This window comes from Calonectris borealis, chromosome 11, assembly GCF_964195595.1.
Source record: "Calonectris borealis chromosome 11, bCalBor7.hap1.2, whole genome shotgun sequence".
Classification (NCBI taxonomy): Eukaryota; Metazoa; Chordata; class Aves; order Procellariiformes; family Procellariidae; genus Calonectris; species Calonectris borealis.
In genome coordinates, this window is record NC_134322.1 from 16,722,681 (window position 1) to 16,747,536 (window position 24,856).

The 24,856-nt window shown below is 37.9% G+C and overlaps 1 protein-coding gene across 1 annotated transcript in view; it reads left to right on the forward strand.

Moving 5' to 3' along the window:
- Positions 1 to 22,897, forward strand: part of CHRFAM7A (CHRNA7 (exons 5-10) and FAM7A (exons A-E) fusion) — a 44,647-nt gene extending 21,750 nt beyond the window's left edge. The window contains exons 3-10 of the mRNA XM_075159523.1: positions 2,054 to 2,098; positions 6,922 to 7,031; positions 13,164 to 13,243; positions 14,462 to 14,629; positions 15,021 to 15,215; positions 16,537 to 16,623; positions 17,294 to 17,403; positions 19,581 to 22,897. Of these exons, the coding sequence (XP_075015624.1) occupies positions 2,054 to 2,098; positions 6,922 to 7,031; positions 13,164 to 13,243; positions 14,462 to 14,629; positions 15,021 to 15,215; positions 16,537 to 16,623; positions 17,294 to 17,403; positions 19,581 to 20,099 (1,314 nt within the window). The 3' untranslated portion in view covers positions 20,100 to 22,897. The remainder of the gene's footprint in view (positions 1 to 2,053; positions 2,099 to 6,921; positions 7,032 to 13,163; positions 13,244 to 14,461; positions 14,630 to 15,020; positions 15,216 to 16,536; positions 16,624 to 17,293; positions 17,404 to 19,580) is intronic.
- Positions 22,898 to 24,856: the final 1,959 nt, after the last annotated feature.

The following is a 24,856-nucleotide window of genomic DNA, read 5'->3' on the forward strand; positions in this document are numbered from 1 at the left end:
ACGCCTGTGCAAAGCAACACAATTACTGTCTGCCCTGCAGAGAAACCATGCAGTAGTGGTGCTCTCAGCCTTGCTCAGGTGCAATAGATGGGACATTGCATTATAGGAACTTGTCATGTTCATCTGGGACAGCACACAGAGCTTTGAGAAAATGCTACAGAACTTTTAATGATAAGTTATCATTGGTGGTATTTACATCTGACCTAAAAATGGCTATGATGAATAGAAACATGCAGTTTTACATGTCCCTAATTTGCCACACTTGTCTATAGACTTTAGTTCATGGTGATATGAATGATCCCGTAAGGATTGTTTCTTCATTCATGAATTAAAGATCCCATGCAAACTAGTTTTGTTGTGCTCTAACACTATAAGCAGGTTGTTGAGAGAGGCACCAAATTAATGTTTGTATGGCTAGAGAAAAACAGCTACTATTGCAAATTAATTACTGCTTTGACTGGCTGACATCTTCAGCAATGCCTTCAGCATGCTAATTCAATGCAGCTTAATAATGTATTCCTGAAACCAAAGGGTTAAAGAGACCTGTTTCCCCAGGATGCCATTTAAATGAGTTGTTCACTTGAGATACTTTTGAAAAAGTAAGGTTCACGGAGGTGATGAAGCAGAAAATAAAGAGGAAAAGTGCTGAATCACTAGCTGTGGTCTATGCTGCTTTATATTTTTTATTTTATTTTCATTTTAAAGGAAGGTAGGAATGTGCATTTGAGGGCAGACTTTATTCATGCACAACACCGATCTTCACCTAAAATCTTTTTATTTGTCTGTATGTTGTACATTTAGTTGTGATTATACACGACCTAGTAACACTGACATACATTTACTGATGCTGCTCCTCAAAAGGTTTCAGTTGCTTTAAGAATGCCATTGTCCCTTGCACTGTATTTGATTTTACATGCTGTGTAACTTTTTACTATTGTGCTGCTCTAAAATGGCTTCAATTAAAGGTCTCTCAGGACTTTTGTTCGGTTTGAAGTCCACCACAACAGCAAAAGAGTAAAGAGTATTGACCTTTAGTGAAGAGTATTATCAAAAAAGAAAGCTTTTTTTGTTTTTATATGAAATGTGATTAAACCTTTTTTTTTGCCATTTTTGGGCATTTAGGAACAACATTTAAGTTCAAGAATGACAGATTTAAGTTCAGAGGTCTAGATGTACAAGCAACTCTGACAGTTGCTGCCGTACAGATGACTGAAACTTGCTATGACACTTCCTTAGACTGTAAATGAAGCTTTGACAGGAATTGTGCGTTCAGTTTGGAGAATGTGCAATACTGACTGTATATATAGTATATTCCATTAGCTTCACACAACCCAGGTGGATACTGATACAGCACCTCCACAGAAATAAGGTCACCAACGTTTTCGTGTGTCTGAGGAGTGAAGAATTAAACTCTTCAATTAAATGCAGCATCAAGATGCCTATTGTGACATAGTCACAGGAGGCAAGGGGGAAGGCCTTCAAATTGGAACTGTTCCAGGCAGAATAATAATGTCCTACCCTGACAACAGTTTTCTGGTAAAGCTGGTATACCATTTTTTGAATGGTTCCACTGATATCAGTGGTGCTACTTGCCTGTTAAGAACCTACTCGATATGGCCTCAACACACATCATCTCAGCTTAGTCACGCTTTCTTTGTTCAATATTTTTTCTACTACCTGCATATGTCTGGTGGGTAAGGTTAATTAGTGAGAGGGCTGCTCCTAACAAAGGTGAAACAGGCCACCCCTACTGTAATCTGCTTTGCCTTTTGAGATTCTTTATTAAAGAAGGAGCCCCAAGGAAGAGTCTGGTAGAAGGATACCCTCAGGAAACAGTTTGATTGACTGTGGTAATATGAAATACATTTAAAAGTACCTGTGAAAACTTCTGTTGCATTAAGTTTGAGGCAATGATTCCCTGTGCTTTAAAATGTACCTTAGCACAACTGGCTATTTCATAATAGCCAAATATATTTACCGGTATTGTTTTAACTGTATGATACTAAGCTGTGGTTTGTTTTTTTCTTCTTCCTCTCCTTCTCCTTCCTCTCAGGATGAAAAGAATCAAGTATTAACAACAAACATCTGGCTACAAATGGTGAGTTTTGAAACAAAGTATGTTTTTTTCCCCTTTGGACTTTGAGTTTAATCTGGTGAGGGGTTTGAATTTTAGAAAACTTTCAAGCTTTTGTTCTATATCTTGCTACATAGTGGACAAAGCTAAGCTGAATGGAAAACTGTAAGACTGAGATTTAGGTCTTGATGTTGTTTCAGGTAGTTCTGAAAACTTTTAAGAATTTGAGTCACTACATCTAAGTGAGTTACTAACTCATTGTAGTTGATTTAGTCATGCTAAACTCTTCATTGTCGTAAGACACCAGTGTCCTAAGAGTCCCAGGTAGAGTAACTGTAGGTGCAAGTGCCTTATCACCCATTTCAACAAATTCATTATGTTGTGGTAAATCATTTGGTTGTGAAAGAGAACTATACATGCAAGAAATGCATTTCATCTCTAATAGCTATTCTGATCAGCACTCTGAAAATGGCCAGATGGTTCTTCTGATACAGGGAAAAAATTGTTCCAAAGAGGTTCATTATCTCCTGAGAGCCGCTGCCACTGTCCTAACTGAATGTCTCTGCCATCCTACTTGCTTTGCTGTCTATCTCCTTAATAAACTGCAAGAGGATTTTAATTAAAATGGCCACACTGTTCCCATGTTGTTCAAAATGTTGTTATTAAAAATAGGTCACCATCCGAAGTTAACTGTGAACGTGAGAGGTTTTTCATGTTACTTCTCCAAATTCTGTCTCAGTTACGTGACTAAAATGGGTATTGGAACATCAGTTCAGTTTCCTAATGTTCAGCTGGGAACAGTATACTTTTTCCTGGTTTCCCTGTTTTTTTGCCCACATAGGGTGTTCATTTTTCAAACAGTAGCTTTATTTTACCTTTTGTTGCAATGTGTAGTTGCTATAGTTGTCACAGAAAATTTCACATCCTCTCTTATTACTTAACTGTAACTATTGCCACCACTAGATACCACAGCAGAGAACTTTGCCCCCATTAACTCATGGCAGGCATTGCTGGGCAGGAGTAAGCTTCACTCACTTTTTAATAAATGGAACAGATAATAGAATATTCAAGAACTTTGTGGGAGTATTTTGAATTTCTTTTCTCTGTAAGGTTAACTAGCGAGAGAGCTGCTCTTAAGCAAAGGAGTCTACACAGATTTATTCTGACTTGATTGGCTATTTTTTTGCATTAGTTTAATACTAAGACTTAGAATTAACAAGATGCTTCTTACCATGCTGACTACTGTGGGCTCCTAATGCTTCCACAAAAAATTTCTACCATAAGTTTGTGCTTTACAAAGATGGAGTGATATGGGGAGCTTTCTTAATACTATAGTAGCTAGGATGAGAATTTGCCATTAGTTTAATTCCCATCTGTGTTACAGAAACTGAACTGTTTGGATTAAGTAAAGGTATATAAAAGAGTTTTATTAGTCAAGATAAGCATGCTGCTTCCACAGAAACTTTACATCTTTCAGTTTCTTTAACCAGCCCATTCAATTTAAATGTATTCTTTTTTCTTTTATTGTTACATTTTTTATAGAGCACCTCTCTTGCACTGTGGTAGGTCTTAGGAAATGAAAGACTATTTTGATGACCTAACAAAGGATAGCATGGCTATTCCATTTATTCACAAAGAAAAGCTGACATGGAAGAAGCATGCAGCTCATGTTATTTTACAGGCTTGTTGTACAGTAAGATTAAAACTGTCAAATATAATATGTTTTTGGCTTTGAGCTACAATAACAACAGTTGCTATGATTTGTTACCAGGAAAACAGATTCATAGTCAAGAAGCTATCACTTATTTTCCTTCTCTTTTATCCCACAGCATCCTTATCCTCCTCAAGATTTTTTTTTCCCCTACAGAAATTCCTGATTCTTTTATATATTCTGTATTTCTTTTGATTTATTCACCTTAGCACATACTGTATGTGGAACATGTTAAGACTGCAATGAGCAGACCACTTGCTACAAAAAATGTAGCCACTCTTCATGGCCTGTGTACACATTAAAAAAAAAAAAGAAATGTGTTTGCGTATTAACTGTCTATTAATGGTATACTAGACAGATTCAAAGCACGCTTAAGGCGAACATATGTCATTTTATTATTCTAAATGGTCTGAAGTAAGTTTTTCCCTGAATTTCCCTCTCCACTTGCTTTCTTGATATATGTGTGTATAATCAGGGATGTTCTTAAATATATTCTATCTAATCATCACTGAAATACTTAAATACAAAAACTAACCTGGGAGAAAGTGGAATATAAATCTAGTATTTATATGTGCAGACTTTTTGATCCTGACCACTATCTCCATGGCAATACTGTTCAGTATCAAAATCTTAAACTTGATCTAAGTTACAGCAGGAGCCTTGCGTACTCACACAGATTAATACTAACCCAAGTACCCTAAGCCGTTTGCTATTTTAATCCGCATTAAATGTACTTCAGCTACAGTGGAGATTGTAGCTCTAAAGTTAAAACAAAATGAGGCAGCTCGTGTCCAGCTGGATGGGTAAGCTGTACACATGGCTAAACAGAGCAACAGTACAATCTGCTTAACATTATCTCTAATATGGACTTTAATATTAAGTTTTCTATCATCCTTTGACTGTCTTTACATCATTCGGTGTCACCCTATGCTACATCGTATCGGCCATGATAACTCCTAAAGGAAGTTAGAATGAGAAATTATTGGATATATTGATATAAATTGTTGTAATGCAATTCAGATGGAGATGAACAGGAGAGCCTGCTGCACACAGCAAGCCGGCAGGCAGCGAGCTCTGCAGCAGCTGCCCGCAGCCTGCCAGCCCCAGCCCTGCAACCGCCACGCAGAAAGTGACCTGTTCTGTCAGCTCCTGAAAATGAGTCGCCTAAAGCCAACAAGAGCCCACAGGTTTAAATGCCTCAAAACTACACATCCCATTTGTTTACATTGCTGGACTTCATAAAAAATAGAGGTATCATGAGGATCTCAGTATTTCTACATTCCAAAAAGATGAAGTGGTAAAAAATACCATGACGTTTGTCTATCAGGAAGTTCACATAATACGATTTACTGTAAAAATGGATGCAAAATTTCCGAAAAAAAAAGATGAGAAGCAGTTGATCAGCTGTGTATATATAATGAGTGTGAGCAATACACATAGTTTAATTAGAGAACCGTGAATGGAGCAGGCAGTGAAAAGAAAAAACTATGAACAGAGCCAATCAGATATTCTGATCTAAGATTTCCGTCAAAAACTATTATCTGTAAAGCAAAAGGAAAAAGCAATGCACAACTCAGATGATTTGTCCAGGTGACAAGGCGCTACAAATTAATAGTAAAAAATGAATGAGAGAAATATGGAAGCACAGGCCAAGAAATTGTATAGTAAAAGCTTTACAAAAGGTGTGTGATGAATGCTATGAGATGTGTTGCATTCAGCAAAACAGTCACTTACTGTCCTAGAGGTACAAGAATGAATTTCAGTACCTGCAGTGTGAGGCTAGCCAGGGACTTGTTTGGTGTATCGAACTGCAACTTGCCTGTGACAGTGATGCAAGGAATTATATAGAACAATTTGATGTGAATACCCCATGAGAATGATCAATAATATTACCTCCACAATACCCATTGGAAATTTTTTCTGACCTTAATGTCTGTCAAAGATTTTGACAAGGGCCACTAGATTGTTGAAGGGATAAGTATTGTACATTTACTCACCCATTTCGAAGTTTACATTTAAAAGACTAACATTTGACATTGCAACAGCACTGTAAATCTGGAGGAGTTTTCACTGTAAGTTATGTGATGCCTACAGCTATGTGAAATTAATGTAAATAACATAATATGGGCATAGAGAGAGGCACAATATAATGAAGCATAGAAATTATAAGAAAAAATAAATTTTGGGAAACAAAATGAACTTTCTTTTTTATACCTTTTGCACACAACAGTAACCACCCTTGTATTCCGACAAGTCATCTGCTTAGTAAAGGGTGAAATGCAATCTCAGTTTCAGGAAAATACAGTAGCCCATGCTAGTGTTCCTCAGGAGACCGGGAGGTAACCAGCTTGCTAGAGCTGCCACACTACTCAGCTGCCTGCAGTTTGGGGCAGTGCTTTTGTTTATAACTGTGCACGACCACACGTTTCAGTGTCAGTATCTGGGATTTAGCAACGCTGAACACAGATCAAACCCCTGTTGGTTTGACTGCGACAGACTCCCTGCCTGTAGTGGCCGTCAAGGATGTTGAAAGGAGCATGGATAGCCCCCAGGGCGGATGCCTTCAGTGCAGTAAGTGCCAGCCAGGAAGGAAGCTTGTGGGAGAGGGCTGCTGCCCCCGAGGTTGCCTAACTGCAGGCCACAGGAGCTGCTAAGACCTTCTATGCTAGTGTTAACCATTCTGCCATTTCAGTTGTTTTCCCTGTCAGCAGTGACTGTCGGCTGCTCTACCTCATGTCTATAATCAAGTTATGACAACCTGAGCATTTCCAACAACAGAAAACAAAGTTGCCTATGAAGATAAACATAATTGAAGTTAATATATGAATTGTAAAAGAAGATCTGTTCTATCCCAAAGTGGCACCTGAGACAGCATGAACAATAAAATACAAGCACCCCAAATCTTCTTTTATAGGCTGTCACGTGCACTGCAGTGTGAACTGAAAATGAGATTTTTATGCCTTCCATTGAGCTCTAGGTGGCCTAATTCACCCTTTCCAAACATTTCACTGCCTGAAGCTAAATAGTATCTCTTTAACAAGAGAACACCTATTGTTTCAGGCTATCCAGTCCCTAGAGAACTACAGTAAACCAGTGGATGAGATTACCTAACTTACTTTTTGTGTGTATGTCTTAGTACTGGACAGATCATTATCTACAGTGGAACGTGTCTGAATATCCCGGAGTGAAGAATGTCCGTTTTCCTGATGGACTGATTTGGAAGCCAGATATTCTTCTCTATAACAGGTAGACACACTTTTTTCGTGTGGGAAAGGAGAGAAGATCAAAGAATTATAGAATCACAGCATAGCCCAGGTTGGAAGGGACCTCGAAAGATCAACTGGTCCAACCTTTTGTGAGAAAGGGGGCCTAGATGAGATTATCTAGCACCCTGTCCAGTTGCAAAGATAAGGCAAGGCAAATGACATAATCATCTCATCAAAATGCTTAGGTTTTGAAATATTTTTCCAAAACTTTCTAGGTTTTTGCAATACTGGAAAATTACCACTCTCCTGTTTACACCACAGAAGGTCATATTTGCAAATACTTCGTAAATGACTACATCCCCCCTACCACCAATTCTAGTTAGGTTTTGTGAGATGATTAGAAAACTAAACTTTTCTGGCACCAGGTAGTGATAATTTCCTCTTAAATTATTTGTTTGGTCTAAATGTTTACCAGTGAATTCAAATCTGACTTTTGACTGCTTGTCTAGTTTTAGTTTGGGTTTCACTAGAGGCAGGATAGGTAAATGCCAGTAAGTAAGCTTGCATTTTCCCATGTCCAGTTTTGGTGTCACTCTTTCTTCCTGCTACAAAAAAAGCTAGAGTATTTGCTGCTCTCCTCTTCAAACTATCTGTTCTGAGTTGGGCTTATTTCAGGGACAGACAGATTGTCATCAATCCACTGCAGAACCTTTGGCTGACATTGAGAGATTCTTTGGCTGCACCATTATATGCTAGTTCCCACTGTGGAATTTATTTAGTTTAAAAAGGTAAAGCACTGAGAGCTGTCTGCTCTTTAACAACTTGCCTTTTTCTGCAGTCGTTGTGGGCCTGTGACCGGTTCCCCAGGTACTGGAAAGACCTTACATCTGCTTTGTACATGTTGCGCTGGCTCTTTTGTGGTAGCCAGGGTACATTGTTTTTTTTTTGCCTATGCAGATGACATGAACCTTTTGTCTTCCTGATGGCTTTTTTCCTCTATTTTTCTGCCATATGTCTACTAGCATAGACAACCCTGCTGTGTTTATAAACCTGATTCCCCCTCCGCACTTCAGGAGCTGCTTTTTGTTGCAGCAAGTCCTAGAGAATAGCTGTACCCAACCTGTCAGCTGCAGTTATGCTCCCTTTTCCCATTTGGTGATCACCTTTATGATCAATGTCACTGTCACAGGTGTTGTTGAATTGTAATAATGTGATAACAGCACCCAGTGACAGCATTTGTCAGCCACTTAGTACTTCTCTCTAGGGCCTACATTACTGCTTTGCTTACAGCATGCTGCAGTGCTTCTCTCAAAGGTACAATTAATACTAAATGATTTGAGGCGATCTCCACTAGAGTTCACCATACTTAACGGTAACTGCCTGTCAAGATTACTTCTTGTTGTGTGGCAATTAGTGCTTCAGTTGTCCATACAGCAGCCTAAAAAACCTTTCAAATGCTCTGTACACAAAATGGAGCAGCATGCAACCTGGACAGATATTTTTGCAACATTAATCTTGCTTAATGAATTTTTCAATGCAAATTTGTTCTCCTGAGCATTTGTTGCTAGCTGCCTCGACTCCGTAAATGACAGCATTCTTGGGAGAATCTGACAAATCACGCATTCATTTCTGTTCTTCTGCTGAATAACACACTGAGTATGCCGTAAAATTGGTACTCTACAACAGCAGTTTAGAGGTTTCCAAAAAAATTAATTATGACAATATTCTTCCTCGCATATATCACATACCTGAGAGAGACTTTCAGTGTGTCTGAGGATTTATGCTTCAATATTTAAGTAAGTATATCCAAAATGAAAGGATAATTTTTTTAGAAATTAGTAATATTAATACATACATGCTAACTGTAGCTGAAGGGTATTTATAGAATGAGAAGGGTAACTTAATAACCTGAAAAACTGAAAACACTAGTTTTCTGTAAACATAAGTTTTTGAATCTTGGGATTGTTAACTGTGGCATGGTCATGAAGTAATTATTCTACAGTGTTTCTATTTCGACCACATATTTAATCCAAAATCTTATTCAGAGTTTAGTCAGAGAGCAAAGCTATTTAAAACAAATTCTTATTCTTGTATGAAATTGCATTGGGAATGTTATGATGTTCTCTTATAGTGACATGGTATTTTGAGATGGATGCTTTCAATTTCTATACACTTCACTAGGGACATGCATCTGCAGTTACAAAGAAATTAATAAACTAGAAATTCATTTTTCATTTTAATGAATGCATGTTTCACTATGCCTTGAGTCCTTACGCATTTTGCTGCAGCCTACTACAGAGGAACTTGTGGCAGCTGTATTAAATTTTACAACCAGTCTATTGTGAAGAGAGCAGGGCCAGTTCATCTGTAGTTTTTCTGAGGGAAAAAAATCTTGGCCTATGTACAAATTGCAGGATTGACTGTGTTAGTGTCATGTATGGCTCTCTTCCACTTTGTTAGTTTTACTAGACTTATTAAAAGTGCTCATTTCTGGTGGTATTGTTTTCCAAATGGCCACATAGTTTTCAGTACTTCTTGGAATAACAAAAATTCTGGTAGTTATGTCTCATTCCAACAGTTTCATTCTCCCAGTTTTATAAACCTGAGATTCTCCAGATAGGTCCAGTGGGATTACATCTGCTAGGTACAGCTTTGTCATCTCAATGTACTGCAGTCAATATCTGCTTTCAAATGGTTATACCCTGAAGAAGAAATGTAGCAGAAATGGTTTTCTATCATTACATTTCAGTGCAAAGTCTCATCAAGCAAAGGCTTAGCTACTTGGTGCATTCCCCATTGAAACACTGCATTTCAAAAAACAATTAGAAGCACAGTGTAGAAAACCACATATGCTCCTTTTTCAGAAAAAAGAATTTCATATTTGATCTGAGTACCTCTTGATATTCTTTTAAGAATGTGTCTTATGAAAGGCAAAGTCACATGGCAATGAAACCTAGGTTCCTTGATCACTTGTGTCCTTTTGAAAATTTTATTTTTGCTAATTACCAGAAACAGCAGCAATGTCTTAGAAGCAACGCTCTGCTGCTTAACTGCCCTCCACTCGAGGAGAATAGAACAGAATCTAGCCTAGGAGGCTAAGAATTTTATTTCTAGTCATTAATTTCCACTTTACAAGTAATTTGCGTGGCATGAATATTTTTACATCCTAAATTTGACTACTTGATTGAGTTTCATCATGTAGCCCCTTATTAATTTCAAGTCAAAGCAATTACTTGTCTATCTCTAATAGAGAAACCCGTTGCAGGACTTTAAGTCTGGTTTTCTTAAGGAAGCAAGACTTACGCACGTGTGTGTGTGCACACCTGTGCGAATATACGTGTTTGCATATGATCTTTCTTGCTGCCCCTCTCCCCAATATCCTCTGAATCCACTTCTGCCAAATTTAGCAGTGCAATCAGTAGAGATCTTAGCAGTACCAGTTTTTTACAAATGTCGTGAAAACAGGCAGCCAAGATGAGGAGGGAGAACAATTAGTGCTCCAACTAGAAGAGAAGCTGCAACACGAACTCAAGAGAATCCAGCCATGAGCTGTGAAGCTGAAGGAAAGCAGCCTACATTAGTTCAACTGTCTTAGAACTGAATTGCCTTTTCCCCTCAAAGTGCTAGAATACATTTATGCTATGTACACAATATTTAGACTTTTCTGCTTGTCTTCATAGTTCAAATTAAATAGTTAGAATCATAGAATCATAGAATCATAGAATCATACAGGTTGGAAAAGACCTCTAAGATCATTGAGTCCAACCGTCAACCCAACACACCCTGCCCACTACACCATGTCCCTAAGGGCCTCATCTACACATCTTTTAAATACTTCCAGGGGTGGTGTCTCCACCACTTCCCTGGGCAGCCTGTTCTAAGGCCTGACCACTCTTTCAGTGAAGAAATTTTTCCTAATGTCCAGTCTAAACCTCCCTTGGCGCAACTTGAGGCCATTTCCTCTCGTCCTATTGCTGTTACTTGGCAGAAGAGACCAACACCACCTCACTACAACCTCCTTTCAGGTAGTTGTAGAGCGCGATGAGGTCTCCCCTCAGCCTCCTCTTCTCCAGGCTAAACAACCCCAGTTCCCTCAGCCACTCCTCATAAGACTTGTGCTCCAGGCCCTTCACCAGCTTCGTTGCCCTCCTCTGGACACGCTCCAGCACCTCCATGTCCTTCTTGTAGAGAGGGGCCCAAAACTGCACACAGTATTCGAGGTGCGGCCTCACCAGTGCCAAGTACAGGGGCACGATCACCTCCCTACTCCTGCTGGCCACACTATTTCTGATACAGGCCAGGATGCCGTTGGCCTTCTTGGCCACCTGAGCACACTGCCGGCTCATGTTCAGCCGGCTGTCAACCAGCACCCCCAGGTCCTTTTCCTCCGGGCAGCTTCCCAGCCACTCTTCCCCAAAGTTGCAAAGATTTTCAACACTATGAGCCTTCTGCTCACCACAGGAAAAAGTGCAACTCCAGATGGGCAAGTAATTATTTGGATTTAGTTTTTTCTTGTCTGCATATTTCACAGACCAGTCCAGATATTTTAAGAACGTAATTTCTTCAAATACATAAGAGGAAAATAAAATGCAAAGTAACAATAACTAAAACAATGATTGCTTTATTTTAGTTTCTGAGATACAAAATTTGCATCAGAATAGATCAAATATTAAAGTCCTCTTTTTTAAAAAGAATATTTCAATACAGGTTTTCCTGCTGGAAAAAAATACCATTTATTATACTTTATTTTCTGCTAGAATTATGAATATTTCACTTTCTCCCCATCTCAAATTCTTACTGTATTTTTCTGATGATGTTTTAGGTGATTAGAAAATTATGAGATACTAAACCACTAATAGGCAAAGAGACATCAGAGACTTGTCATGTTCAAATCATCCTAGAGACAACACACATTTTCAGATCAAGAAAAGCACAGACTGCAGCGAGAAGCCAGACCTTGAGGCTGGTGCGACCTCCTTTGCCCTGCCCCAGAGCGGCTGGCACTGGATTTGCCTTGTGTGCCAACCCGTCCCCACAAGGTGACTGTTTGGAAACTACAAACAATACAACAAAGTACAGTAGCCTCTGTCTCATTTTGCTTATCCCCTGCACAAATGAAAGCCCGAGAAAGGAGCCTATGTCTATAATCAGGGCCAACAGCCATCAGATGTGAACTCAACACAGCAGTTCCTGAAATAATTTTGAGATGCAAAGATCATTCACTGCTAGTACCTTCCCAGTACATTCTGTGCAATTTAATCTAGGCACCAAATTCAATAATTATGACAATTTCTTGAATACCTAGGGTCCTGAACTTACTTACTTACAATACTATATGAGTATATATCCATTGCAATGCTAAGTAATCTAAACATCTTTCATAGAGTGATTTAAGTCAGCAAACCTACTAAACTTTTCATAGGAAAGAGTCTTTATTTCATCATCTAAATATTTGAAAATAGGTTGTTTCTCATCTAGAACTTCTTAAAATTTTAATGCCTAGTAAATTCCTGGGTCATAGTGTCAGATGTAGTTGAGATATTCCTTGGCAGTAGCTGCCAATTCGTAATTTGAAGCATTCTCCAAGTAACATCATGATTCTTTCCTAGAGACTTGTAAGAACGGCACACCAGGGCAGTCCTGGCCAGCACCACTACACTGACACCTCTAATAGGGTTTCTTTTTTTTGCTGAGCCCAGTTTGTGGGTTCTGAAGTAGATAATGAAGGCTGGAGCCGCATTAGAGAGTCTTATGTATGACATGTAGTAATAACGTTCATCCATGCAAAGGGGTAGATGAGACACTGGAGTATCCATCTCCTCAGTATTCGTTAGCTGCTGCTAATGCAGATAGCGAGAGAATAGTTTTCGCTGTACAGCTGCTTGAGAAGTTTTTTTAAAGTGCTTACTTTTCAAATGGAAATCCATTGAGCCAAGGCACTGTAATGAATGTAGTGGGATAGGTGGGCAGCAAGAATGAGGTGGCTCACCTTCACTTACAGTTGTTAACCAAATCCAGTAGTATCAGACCAGTTACTCTGAGGCCACATAAAACTGGTGACAGGAGAAAAGCTGTCAAGAGAAATAATCCTTTTATGAAGAACGGATTCGTCTCAGATATTCTTCAGCCAGTCAAAGAGCATATAATCAATTTTGTTTCTTCCCTATTCTAGTGCTGATGAAAGATTTGATGCTACATTTCACACTAATGTTTTAGTCAATTCTTCAGGACATTGCCAATATCTGCCACCAGGTAGGCTGTTTTCATGTCATAAATTTTGATAACTCAGACTACTTATGTATGGTGTGGTTTCAAATTTGACATCAATCCTCTGATATTTTATTTATCTAGCTGGCATCATCTGATAGATTTAAGCCTAGATGCATCATGAATTACATGGTTACACTTTTGTATGAAAACCACCATACAAGATACATTTTTTATTGCAATTATGTAAATTCTTCTGTCATAATGCACAATTTCAGAAGTGTGGAAGTGTAATAGAAGATAAAAATAAAAGCTCTTAATACAAAAATATATTGTTTATTAAAGCCATGGTAATGCCTCTTAATATTTTAAAATTTAAAATAAAAATTTATTTCATTAATTTAGCTGTTTCTTCTATTAATCTATAAGATGCTTAGTAACATTTTGGATGTGTCTTCTATTTCAAATGATTCACTGGATGCTTCATCAAAACAATTTTTAGTCTGAAAGGAAAGTAGTCTGTGTTTGATATTTATTTGATATCAGAAATATATCACTGACTCTCTGGATGTATAGAAGTGGAGTACCATTTCTGTTCCCAAACTTGATTCGCATAATTCTTAGAATTAACTCTTCCTAGAATCTGAATTTTAGAAACTACACCAATAGAACCAAGTGATTTCCGGACAAATTAGTTTCTCCATCTAAGATCCCTGGAGGATTTCAGGGGTTTGCCTGTTGTTCTTTTGATTTAAGATGTTCCATTTGGTGGGGGGTTTTCAATTCAATCCTGAAAGCTGCTAAATGAGAGGGCCTGACTCAACAAGTGAAAAATAAGAAGCTAGCTTTCCTGAATAAATCAAGATCATGTAAATCTAATAAGTTAGCAAATAATCTTTCAGGTTTTCTTATTTTATTCAGTAAAAGAAATAGGAGAAACAGATTGCATATTCTGCTTCATTTCTTTCTGAAATACAGTATCTAGAAATCTGAGCTTTTCTCTAAACATTCACCCACCATGTGCCAAAATGGAAATGTAGTTCAAAAAGTAGTTTATAACATCAATACATTAATGGTGCAGTTCTTTCCCTTTTCTATGACTGACTTTTGCTATTTACATGTCAAGACACAACTGAGATTAAATATGCTTTACAAGTAAAAAACAGAAGGCACAATGTAGAACAAGGTCTGGTTACAAAATGTACACGAAACTATGTGGAACAAGTACTTAAATTAAGTGTTCTTGTTTAAAATCCAATCTAGGCATATTTAAAAGCTCATGCTACATAGATGTGCGCTGGTTTCCATTTGACGTTCAGAAGTGTAATCTGAAGTTTGGATCCTGGACTTACGGAGGCTGGTCCTTGGACTTACAAATGCAAGAAGCAGATATATCTGGCTATATTTCAAATGGAGAGTGGGATTTAGTAGGTAAGCTCTTGATTTCTTATTTACACTGTGAACTTGCAGCCTGGTCTCCACTGTTGAAATGGATGTAATAATGATTGGGAAATGAAGACAGAAATTAAATTAATAAATGATGTAGCTAGTGGCATTTGAAACTCTGAGAACAGATGTAAGACGAAAATCAACATAAAAAAGTAGGTGACAAAATTGCTCCTTGAATTCAGTAAGTATCTTTTATCTGGTTTTCCTTTATTATCAGACAAAAAGTACTTAATTGGGAATTAAGCTTAAAGAAGTAGTTTTACCTATAGTAAAACTTAGAAAGCTACATTTATCCTTTTTTAAAATAATCACTACATAATATACAGTTTATTTGCATTAATTTCTGGTTTTCTTCCTTCTCCCTCCTCCACAGGAGTTCCTGGGAAGAGAACTGAGAGTTTTTATGAATGTTGTAAAGAACCCTACCCAGATGTAACATTCACAGTAACTATGAGACGTAGGACACTCTATTACGGACTCAATCTTCTTATTCCTTGTGTACTGATATCGGCACTTGCTTTGTTAGTTTTTCTGCTTCCAGCAGACTCGGGAGAAAAGATCTCACTAGGTAAATCCTTAATAGGATATTGTAAATATGACCAAACCAAAAGAAGTTGTCCTTTTTAAAGTTTTTTAAACAGTCTTAGTAGGCAAGAAGGAATAGCTTGTGTCCTGTTCTGGCTCATGAGCTATTTTTACTGTTTAATGCTGAAGCTGTGTGATGTTTAGCCCTTGCTCGCAGCTCAGTGTACACTGAAGTTGTGAAATGAAGAAATTCCAGCCAACCAAGCAGAAGCATGACAATTCCTGACTACCTCTTCCTTAAGAAGCAGGGTTTCATTTTTTGATGTTTATTTGCTGAAGAAAAATCCCACATTTACTGAGTAAAGCTTAAGTTTACAAATATGCGTTTGAACACTTTAACATTGAATTCTTCTTAGTATTTCCTTTTAGTAGTGAGTTGTATTAAGAGCCCAAGGTGCCTTCTCAGAAAGATGGATTCTAACTGCTACTATTCTATTTTTTATAGCAAATTTTAACTGAAGTATTGGTTTGTTAAACAAATCTGATGACTATAAGTACTTGATCCTTAAGATGGAGGTTAAATATGTAATGAAACTTTTGCCCCATACAAAGCTGCAAATGCACTGGCTCCTAGTAAGTGAACATAGTGAAAAGGTAGAAACAAAATTGACATTTCTCCAGAATATGGTTTAACTGAGTAGTAGCCTCCCTAATCAAGAAGTCCCTCCCCGTATTTTAAAATGAATTCTTTGTTCCTAAATCCTTTTCTACCTGACAATGACTCCTTATTGTTTAAGACTAGTCCTGAGAAAAGACTAAGCCTTGTTCCAGAAAGATGGGAACTCATCACTCAGCAACAGAAGTCAAACTCCAAAAATCAGCAGTCAAGACTACTTGGGCATAGCCATGTGCAGAACCCAACAGCTAATATCAAAAGATACCAAAGTTTGTCCAATTCAGCAAATCTGTTTTTCAGCAATATTATGCATTACACCACCTGGAGCTTCCACGCCAATTAATCAAGTGTCATATGCTCAAACACGCAAAATCACACCATGTTTCTAAAGCAAACAAGCAGCAAGCATTAGTTTGATTTACCTCAGCTAATTAGCAAATGGTGATAAAAGCTGAATAGCTACAGGATTTAAAAATATATACGTCTGTGCAAGCATTGGTACTAGTGTGGCAGCACTGCTACCCTGAACTTGAGGCAGCCCAAGAAAGGATAGGAGTAGCACTAATGTGCTGGTGTGAAGGGTGTGGAATGCATCTTGCAAAGAGAACTTCAGATTCATTTTCTGCTTCTTACTGCCTTGTAATTACAAGCTACTGATCTAATTTCATACTTCATGTTTATCCTTCAGGTATAACAGTTTTATTGTCTCTCACTGTCTTCATGTTACTTGTGGCTGAAATTATGCCAGCAACATCTGACTCTGTGCCCTTAATCGGTAAGCGAACTACAGCTTTTATTCACTTCTATTTTTTGCCAAATGAGGTGCAGTGACTTTGCATGAAGGCCAGCAGTAAGGCAAATTACCACCTGTACAATGGCCCACTGCAATTGAATTAGAAAAATGTTGCCAATTGATGAGAGGCTCTGATGGGCGAGATCCCCTATACCACTTCCGTGCTCTCTGCTCTGAACAAAATAGAGAACCTATGTGTATTTTGGGAAAGTGTAAAGGAGTCAGATTTCCATGGAAGAAGCTGTTGCATTTTTGACACAACTGGCCAGACATTAGGAATACAGAGCTAAACATGATTAAATCTTCCCATTGAATTGCTCAAACAGAAAGAGAAACTTTTCAAGAGAAGTACTAGCCAGTCTCTACAATACTGGTGAAAGAAAATTAGAGGACAATTTTTTTCAAGGTTGCTTAGAAAAGGCAGGTGCTCAGTTCCACAAAGACAATTACTAAAGACTGGCTATCCTCTCAAAATAACGGCTGCTCTTTCTGCTTTTGAGAAATCTCTCACAAGTACCTAAAGTAGCAAGTGTATCACTATACTGGAAAAAGAACTTAACGCTATGTATGCATGTATATAAACACCCCTTACAATAGCTACAAAGCAATATCAGCCAAAATATATTGCTGTAATTATCTGTTTATTTTGCAGCTCAGTATTTTGCCAGCACTATGATTATTGTTGGTCTTTCTGTTGTTGTCACTGTTATTGTTCTACAATACCATCATCATGATCCAGATGGGGGGAAAATGCCTAAATGGGTAAGGTTTGATTTTCATTCATTATCCATTGCATAACTGTCCAGATCACAGCTGTGATAGAGTAGCTAGTGACCCATGTTTACTTCTTACTGTTAAAAAAATATAAATTCTTCCTAAACATTTTGTTTTGAAAAGTAGTTTCCCCAGAAATGAGATGTCCAGATATCTTTTGTGTGGTTGGCTACTTAGAGAGTGTGTGCGTGCAAGAGAGAGACTGACCACTCCTCAACTTGCTCCTATATTCAGAATCTCCTTCACAACAGCTAGAAGCACCTCAGGATTTTGCTAAAACCTAAATATATAAATGAAGGTGATTTTCAAATAAGCTGCAGATGTCAGAAGTGAAACAGGTAAAAGGAAAGAGTAAGGTGCTGAAGGAGACTATAAATGCATGAAATACATTAGCCTCAAGGTGCAACTATGCAGCTGCTACGTATTTAGAATCATAGAACCGTTTAGGTTGGAAAAGACCTTTAAGATCATCAAGTCCAACCATTTAGCTGCTGTGCATACAGAAACATCAATAGCCTAAAAAGCACTTGTTAAAGTGGAAGTGAAACTTGCTCTGAAAATCCTCATCTTTACACCTCTGGTCAAGAACATCTGTAAAGTAGAAGAAAAATTAAAGTCTTTTTCTAAGCGCATAAGACTTTCTTTATAATGTACTTCTATGAGTGGTTAGTTTTACAGAGAACATTACACTGATATTAGATTACTAAATATTGATGAGTATCATCAGCTAACTGTCCACTCTTCCTGACTTCACCCAGCTCATGACAACATCAGGCATTACTGAAGATGGAAAGATCTTTCTCTTTCTTTCTCTCTAGAACAATGAGTTATTATTATCCTTACTAGCCAAAAAGAATGTGCATACAGAAGTGCCCTGCGGACAAGAGATAATGAGATATTCCCTGGCCTATTCTGGGGTAGATAAAAAATAAATTTCAATGAACAGAATAAAAGGTATATATCTTTAGACACATGTTTGATGACCTAAAGGGGACAAATGTTTAGTACTGAGCCAAACATCCTCACAAAACAGATTACTTGAGGTTGAGGAGTGAGCTTTAGTATTGAGAAGCTGAATTAAACATTAGTTGGATACTGGTGGATTTTGGATCAGCCCCTCAGTTAATGGAATATTATCCTTCTTGGTGAAGCTTGATAGTGTAAATAAGAGTACCAGGGCAAGAGCTGTCTCTGGTGGGGATGTTTGCCTGGATATAGTATCTACTCTGAGTGGCAATCCACAGCAGAATAAATGGACAAAATCTAATATTAATTACAGTGTAAGATTTGCATATTAGATGAGACAATAATATTTCATTAGTGCTCTGGAAAAGAAACACTGGAATGAACTCTTAAAATCTGATTGAAATAAATTACAGAAGCTTGCATCTGAACTGGAACAGTCTCTGGCTTGCCTGTACTTTCTGTAAGACTGGATTAAGGCAATGTGGAAAACAATAAAATGATATACACTGATTAAATTTGCAAAGTTGTTTTTTTTTTTTTAAATCAAAGTAATTTTTCCGTCTTCTCTCCATGCTATATCCAGATCTGTTTTCTAAAATCTGCAATCAACTGTCATGAAAGCAACATGAGAACAGAGCCAAAACGTTGTAAAGCTTGGTGGTCCGGTCCAGTCCAGTATAGCATCTGTTTTAGTAGCCCTCTCCAAACAGTAATATCATGTGAATTTAATATTAGAGCACAAATACGAGTGAAAGAATTGTAATTTATTGACTATCATCTAAAGCAGCGCTATTAAGACTATTAAAAAGTAACTCTTCTTCAGTAAGAGGTTGTTTTTTTTAATTCATGGTTTCTAGTAAAGGTGGAAAAGGCTGCCATATCGCTGTTCAAGTGTAAGGAAAAATCAACACTATGGAGACTCCCATCAGAGAAGGGGGGACTCCCAGTAGTGATAGTCAGCCTGAGGCAATCAACAGCACTGCTAGAATAAGAAAGCAGCCTCAGTGATTGGCAAATTAATCCAAATTGGCAAATTAATCCAAATAAAGTTGGAAAACTCTGGCACCATTTTCTAGAACTCCTGTGCAGAGTAAGCAGAGACCATGAACCAGACAGTCACCCAGGCTGCAAAAATACCAATAGCGCCCAAAGACAGTGGCTGTGGGAAGAGATGCTTATTCTCAAAAATTTTCTTTCAGACAAGAATCATCCTTCTCAACTGGTGTGCTTGGTTTCTGAGGATGAAAAGACCAGGGGAAGATAAAGTGCGTCCTGCCTGTCAACATAAACAGCGTCGATGTAGCCTATCAAGTGTGGAGATGAACACTGTGAGTGCACAGCAATCCAGTAATGGGAATATGCTATACATTGGGTTTAGAGGGCTGGAAGGGGTTCACTGCACACCTACCACTGATTCAGGGGTGATCTGTGGGAGGATGACTTGCTCACCAACAGATGAAGAAAACCTGCTGCACAGTGGCCACCCCTCTGAAGGTGACCCAGATTTGGCTAAGATCTTGGAAGAGGTCAGGTACATTGCAAACCGATTCAGAGACCAGGATGAAGAAGAAGCCATTTGCAATGAATGGAAGTTTGCAGCCTCTGTAGTGGATCGGCTCTGCTTGATGGCTTTTTCAATCTTCACAATCATTTGTACAATTGGTATTTTAATGTCAGCACCAAACTTTGTAGAGGCTGTGTCTAAAGATTTTGCTTAACTCCTAACTACAATCTGATTCTCTGAAGTACGATATGTAGCAAGCAAGAGCGTGGTTTTTGTTTGATGGCTTGTTTGTAATGAGTATACTGCTTCTCATTGTCCGCTTTCTTTTGCCCCCCTCTCTGGTCCTGAGTTCCTTTCGGAAGAGTGGCACCATTTCAGAAAGGAAGCGAAGGATTTCTCCCTGGGCTGCCTCTGCGCAGCTCCTCTGTGCACTCTTCTGCGGGAGATGCGAAGTGTCTGCAAGTCCCTTCAGAATGACAGGGTATTGCACCACCGTCTCTTACACATTTTTGACTGGCTATTACAAAATAACAGGCAATGCCAGAAATGTCACTTCTTCCAGACTTCGTTACAGAAGATAGAAGGTAGTCCATCTTAACTATTTGAAAGAGTGATCATAAACACTTATGTTTAGGCGAGGATTAAATCCAGATAGATGGAAGCTCAAAGAGCAGAGAGAAAAGGGAGAAATAGGTTGCTTTTCAGTTACTGCTTCTTACCGAGTTGTGGTATGTAGCTCTCCACCTCACTCATAACTAGGCAGACCCACAACTCCCACCATGCATTTTACATAATATATGTGACTTTACAGGATTCTGAATTTGTCTGAGACACCAGAAGCCTGAAAGTTAAGACAATACACCACATAGCTTGTCTTTCTATATCTTTCTGGATTTGACCTAGAAGTTTGGCCTGAATTCTTAAATAGGCTTCACAGTAATTTTTGCAGTACTACTTCTTCCTTTTCCCCAGAAAGACATCCTTTCAACTGATGACCCTTTTAACTATCAAAAACAAAATGAAGGATTTATGATGCCTTTATCCTTGCTTGTTTAAAAAAACCCAAACATACACATGCTTGTCTCTTTACTGTTAACCGGATTCCAATGTGGAAAAAGTAACTCAATGTCTTGTACAGGCTTAAGCATAAATGAAGAATCGAAAGCAAAAAGAAGCTATTAAATCCTGAAATCAAGGTTTTAATTTAAAAATTAAATTTTGAACTGTTGTATGCTTAGCCTTTTATAGACCTCCTTCTGTTGAGTCACCATGACATATCTTTACAAGAAAACTGCACCTTTTCTGCTCAGTTTATCATCTGAAGAGCACTAATGAATAATAAAGCTTTCTTGGGTCTGATACAAACTATGAACTGTATAAATCTATATTTATATATACACACTGCATATACACCCAAGGAAAAATTGAGACTTAAATACAAATTCTCGTAAGTCTAGAGAGACATTTGCAAAGGCAAAACTAATAGTTCATCACTTTATGTTATTTCCGATTCTGAAATTCTCCCATCAAAATATGCTTAGTTTTCATGTGACTTTGATGTCTTAATGAAAAGGGCTGAGCTGAGAATATCAGGACCTGAAACTCCGTGTGTACAAAACAGCTGAGAATTAGCCTCTTGCTGGCACGCCAGTATTCCTGACCAGTGATATAAGTGGGTAAAAGATGTGGGGGAGGATTACTTTAGCATTGACTGCTTGCTTTAATCCTACAGAATCCCAACTGTTTGGCTGAGGTCTTCAGAGACACAAATGGAGGCCTATTGTTGTACCATGCTTTTACTGTGAAATAAGCTGAAGGCCTCAGTTTATCTCTTAAGATGGATTAAAATAAAGTGACTGAAATACGTATTCTCCCTAGGTAACAATTTCCTTTTCAGAGTCTGCTCCCCTGAAAGCTGGAGAATCAAATTTCATGTAAACCAAGCCCAGAGTCACCACAGGTACAGTCCATCACCTGAGTGAACACTTTGCTCAAGCACCTTCATGCCAGAGAAGAGGGCAGGAGGAGTGAAAGGAAGCAGGATATTTCTCACAGTTTGTGAATTCTGTCTTCCTGAAGGTTCATTCAGAATCTCACACTGCAAAGACATGAGCAAAACATTCAAATCCTTCTTGAAAGCTCATCTTGAAACCGTGTCTCAGTTATCTGTGAAGAAGTTATATTTTCAGGAACAATTATTAAGAATTAGCCATGCAATAATTCCTGCAAATAGTTTCTAGTTTGTAGATTGCATATGAATAGGAAACTCTAAGTCCAAAATCTGAAATGTGAGTTTTGTTCATTTGTGAATAACTACAAATATCATGTGGCATGTGCTGTTCTTCTGAGTAATGTTTCTAGACTAGGCTTCCTGATGCATATGTTGATTTGCATTGGTATTTTTTCCTTCTGCAAGTATCCCTAAGTAGCCACATAGAATGTTCCATTTAGTCTTTGTAAAGGGTCCTCTTGGAGAAGAATTTTTTAAGAAGAAATGAAGACTTCTGGGCACTACCTTGTACAATGGGACACAACTATTGCAATCATAATACATGATGCATGTAATATAGGAAGCATGAGAGTACCCCTCTTTTCACCAGAATCCATTTATAGTATCTGTAGAAATCACCTTGCTGAATACAGGAGTTCTTTACAGAAGGATGGAGAAAGCAATTTAGAATTTGACAGTAAACTTCATTATCAATGACAGACATGCGTATGCTTAAAAACTGGAGACTGATATTTGGCCGTTAGTGAAGTCCTGCCAAAGTCTTAACACTGAGTTTGTAATACTGTCAGAGTTTGTAATACTGTCAAAGTTTGTAATACTGTCAGTGAATATCAGGTGTTAGACAAAGTAGCTGTAAGACACCAGCATTATGCCTACATTACTGCCTTTATCGTTGGCAGGATTAATGAAAATGCATCAAGGAGACAAGCGAATCCTGATTTTCCCACTGTTAACCTGTAAACATTTGGTAATAAGATTACTATAAATTTTAAATACAACAGTGACAACTTCTCAGTTACGTTATTTTGCATCTATCAGTTAAATTTTCCTATAACTGAGCTGAGCAAAATTGGTATGTTTCTTGTCAAATTGTGTGTGTCTTAAATATATTTGTGTATGCGCTAAAAAATATTTTGATCTAAATGCTGGGAAAAATATTTATTTACAATTCTGGGCATAGAGATGGGAATTAAATACTGTATACAGTATGTGTATATAATATTAAAGACTACATATTGATGGTAAGGATCTGAGAGTCCAGACAGAGGATAAGCAAGTGGTTCAACACAACTAAGCTATGACTTGTCTGACAAATTCAAAAGCTCACTCTAAAGCTCAGCTGTCATGTACAATACTATGTGTGAACAATGTATATTACCTTTTCTGTTTTTATATTGAATTGTATTGAATATTTAAAAGACTTTTTAATATTTAAAAATTTTTATTTAAGTGTTAATGCCAAAAAAGTTCCAAACATAAAATTTTAAAAGGTTAGTTTTAAATACAGATAAGTTATTTAAACAGTATTTAAAATATTAAATTATTTTATATAGGAATTGATAATACTACGTAAGACTTTTTTTAAAGGTTTCTTTAAATTCTCTTTACATTCTCTCTAGCTGCAGGATGTAATCTCAGTTCACCTGTGACAACTCAACTTTTCACCTTCTTTAACAAGAAAAGAAGGTAAACCAAAGTCCCAGATTTTCTTTCCTTTTGTTATACTATTTTTTACATTAAGAAACATTGCATAAAGGGCATTAGAAAGAGGTGTTACATCTGTCAGGTACTGATGGTCATATAAGTAATTCAATACCTTTTCAGTCCAGTACAAATAAAAGATTTAGATCAAGAGACTTTTGATTCTTTCTCATTTTGCTAAGATGGAAATAAACTCAAGCGGTAGAAAGCAGGAATAGCCATAAAAGAAAGAAAAATGTCTTTGGATATATCAATCTGAGATGACAAAGGTCTTTGATAAATAAAAATACATTTATATCCTCCTAGCAAACCAGTCCCACACCAAACGTATTACTTCAGTCTTACATAAGCAATCAAAGTTATCCGAGTAGGACTGAAATACCATGTAAGTTTTGGACTGGCCTCAAGGCCAGTATTCATTTACTTCTTGAAGTTTAACACAGAAGAGAGAAACAAGAGAAAAAAATCCATGCCAGCAGAATAAACTGTTGGCTTTGCCAGCTGCAAATTTTGTTTGTTGGCTACTGGTGAACAAAGTATCTAATCAGCAGAATATCCCCCAGATGGGGAAAAAACATGTCAGTGTAGTTTTTTGCAGACAAATGAGTTGTACTGCTGAAAAAGCTTCCTGAAAAGCTTTCTATCTTTACAACATCCTGCTGAGCACATGCCAGTAGTAAAAATTCAAGGGTTGCTGAACCCAAGACTTTTTATTCTTTTATTGCTTCCACAAGCTTGTAAGGAACAGCTGATGAAGACCGGTTTGGTCAAGGTCAACACACCAAGTCATACAAGCATGTTGCTGTTACTGAATCCAACCTGTCTTTGGGTAAGAGCTGCCACAGGCCACTGTCAGATACTCAGGTGAGGCTCATGCTAATGGGCGCTCACTCTTCCAAGCCAACATGCCTACTCTGTCTTCTAGAGTGCTGAGAAGCGGGACACATTACCTCAGATTTACTATTATACTTCAACATGGTCAGACAGGTTCAGCTCAGCACACACCAGGCAGTTTCCTGGCAGTGTGTATAAACCTACCATCACACATACTCCATCTCTGAAGCATTTGTGAATGGGGATTAAAATTGGACCACTGTCTGCTACCACTCTCGGGCATCTGACTGGTTAATATGCAGACTGAAAGCTGCTACGGTTTAGTTTATACATGAGCAGATCCAATGTCATTGCCCTGTGGGTGGCAATGTCCATCAGAGCACTGGGTCTTGTGGCTATAGAGAGTAACAGTATCAGCCATCCAG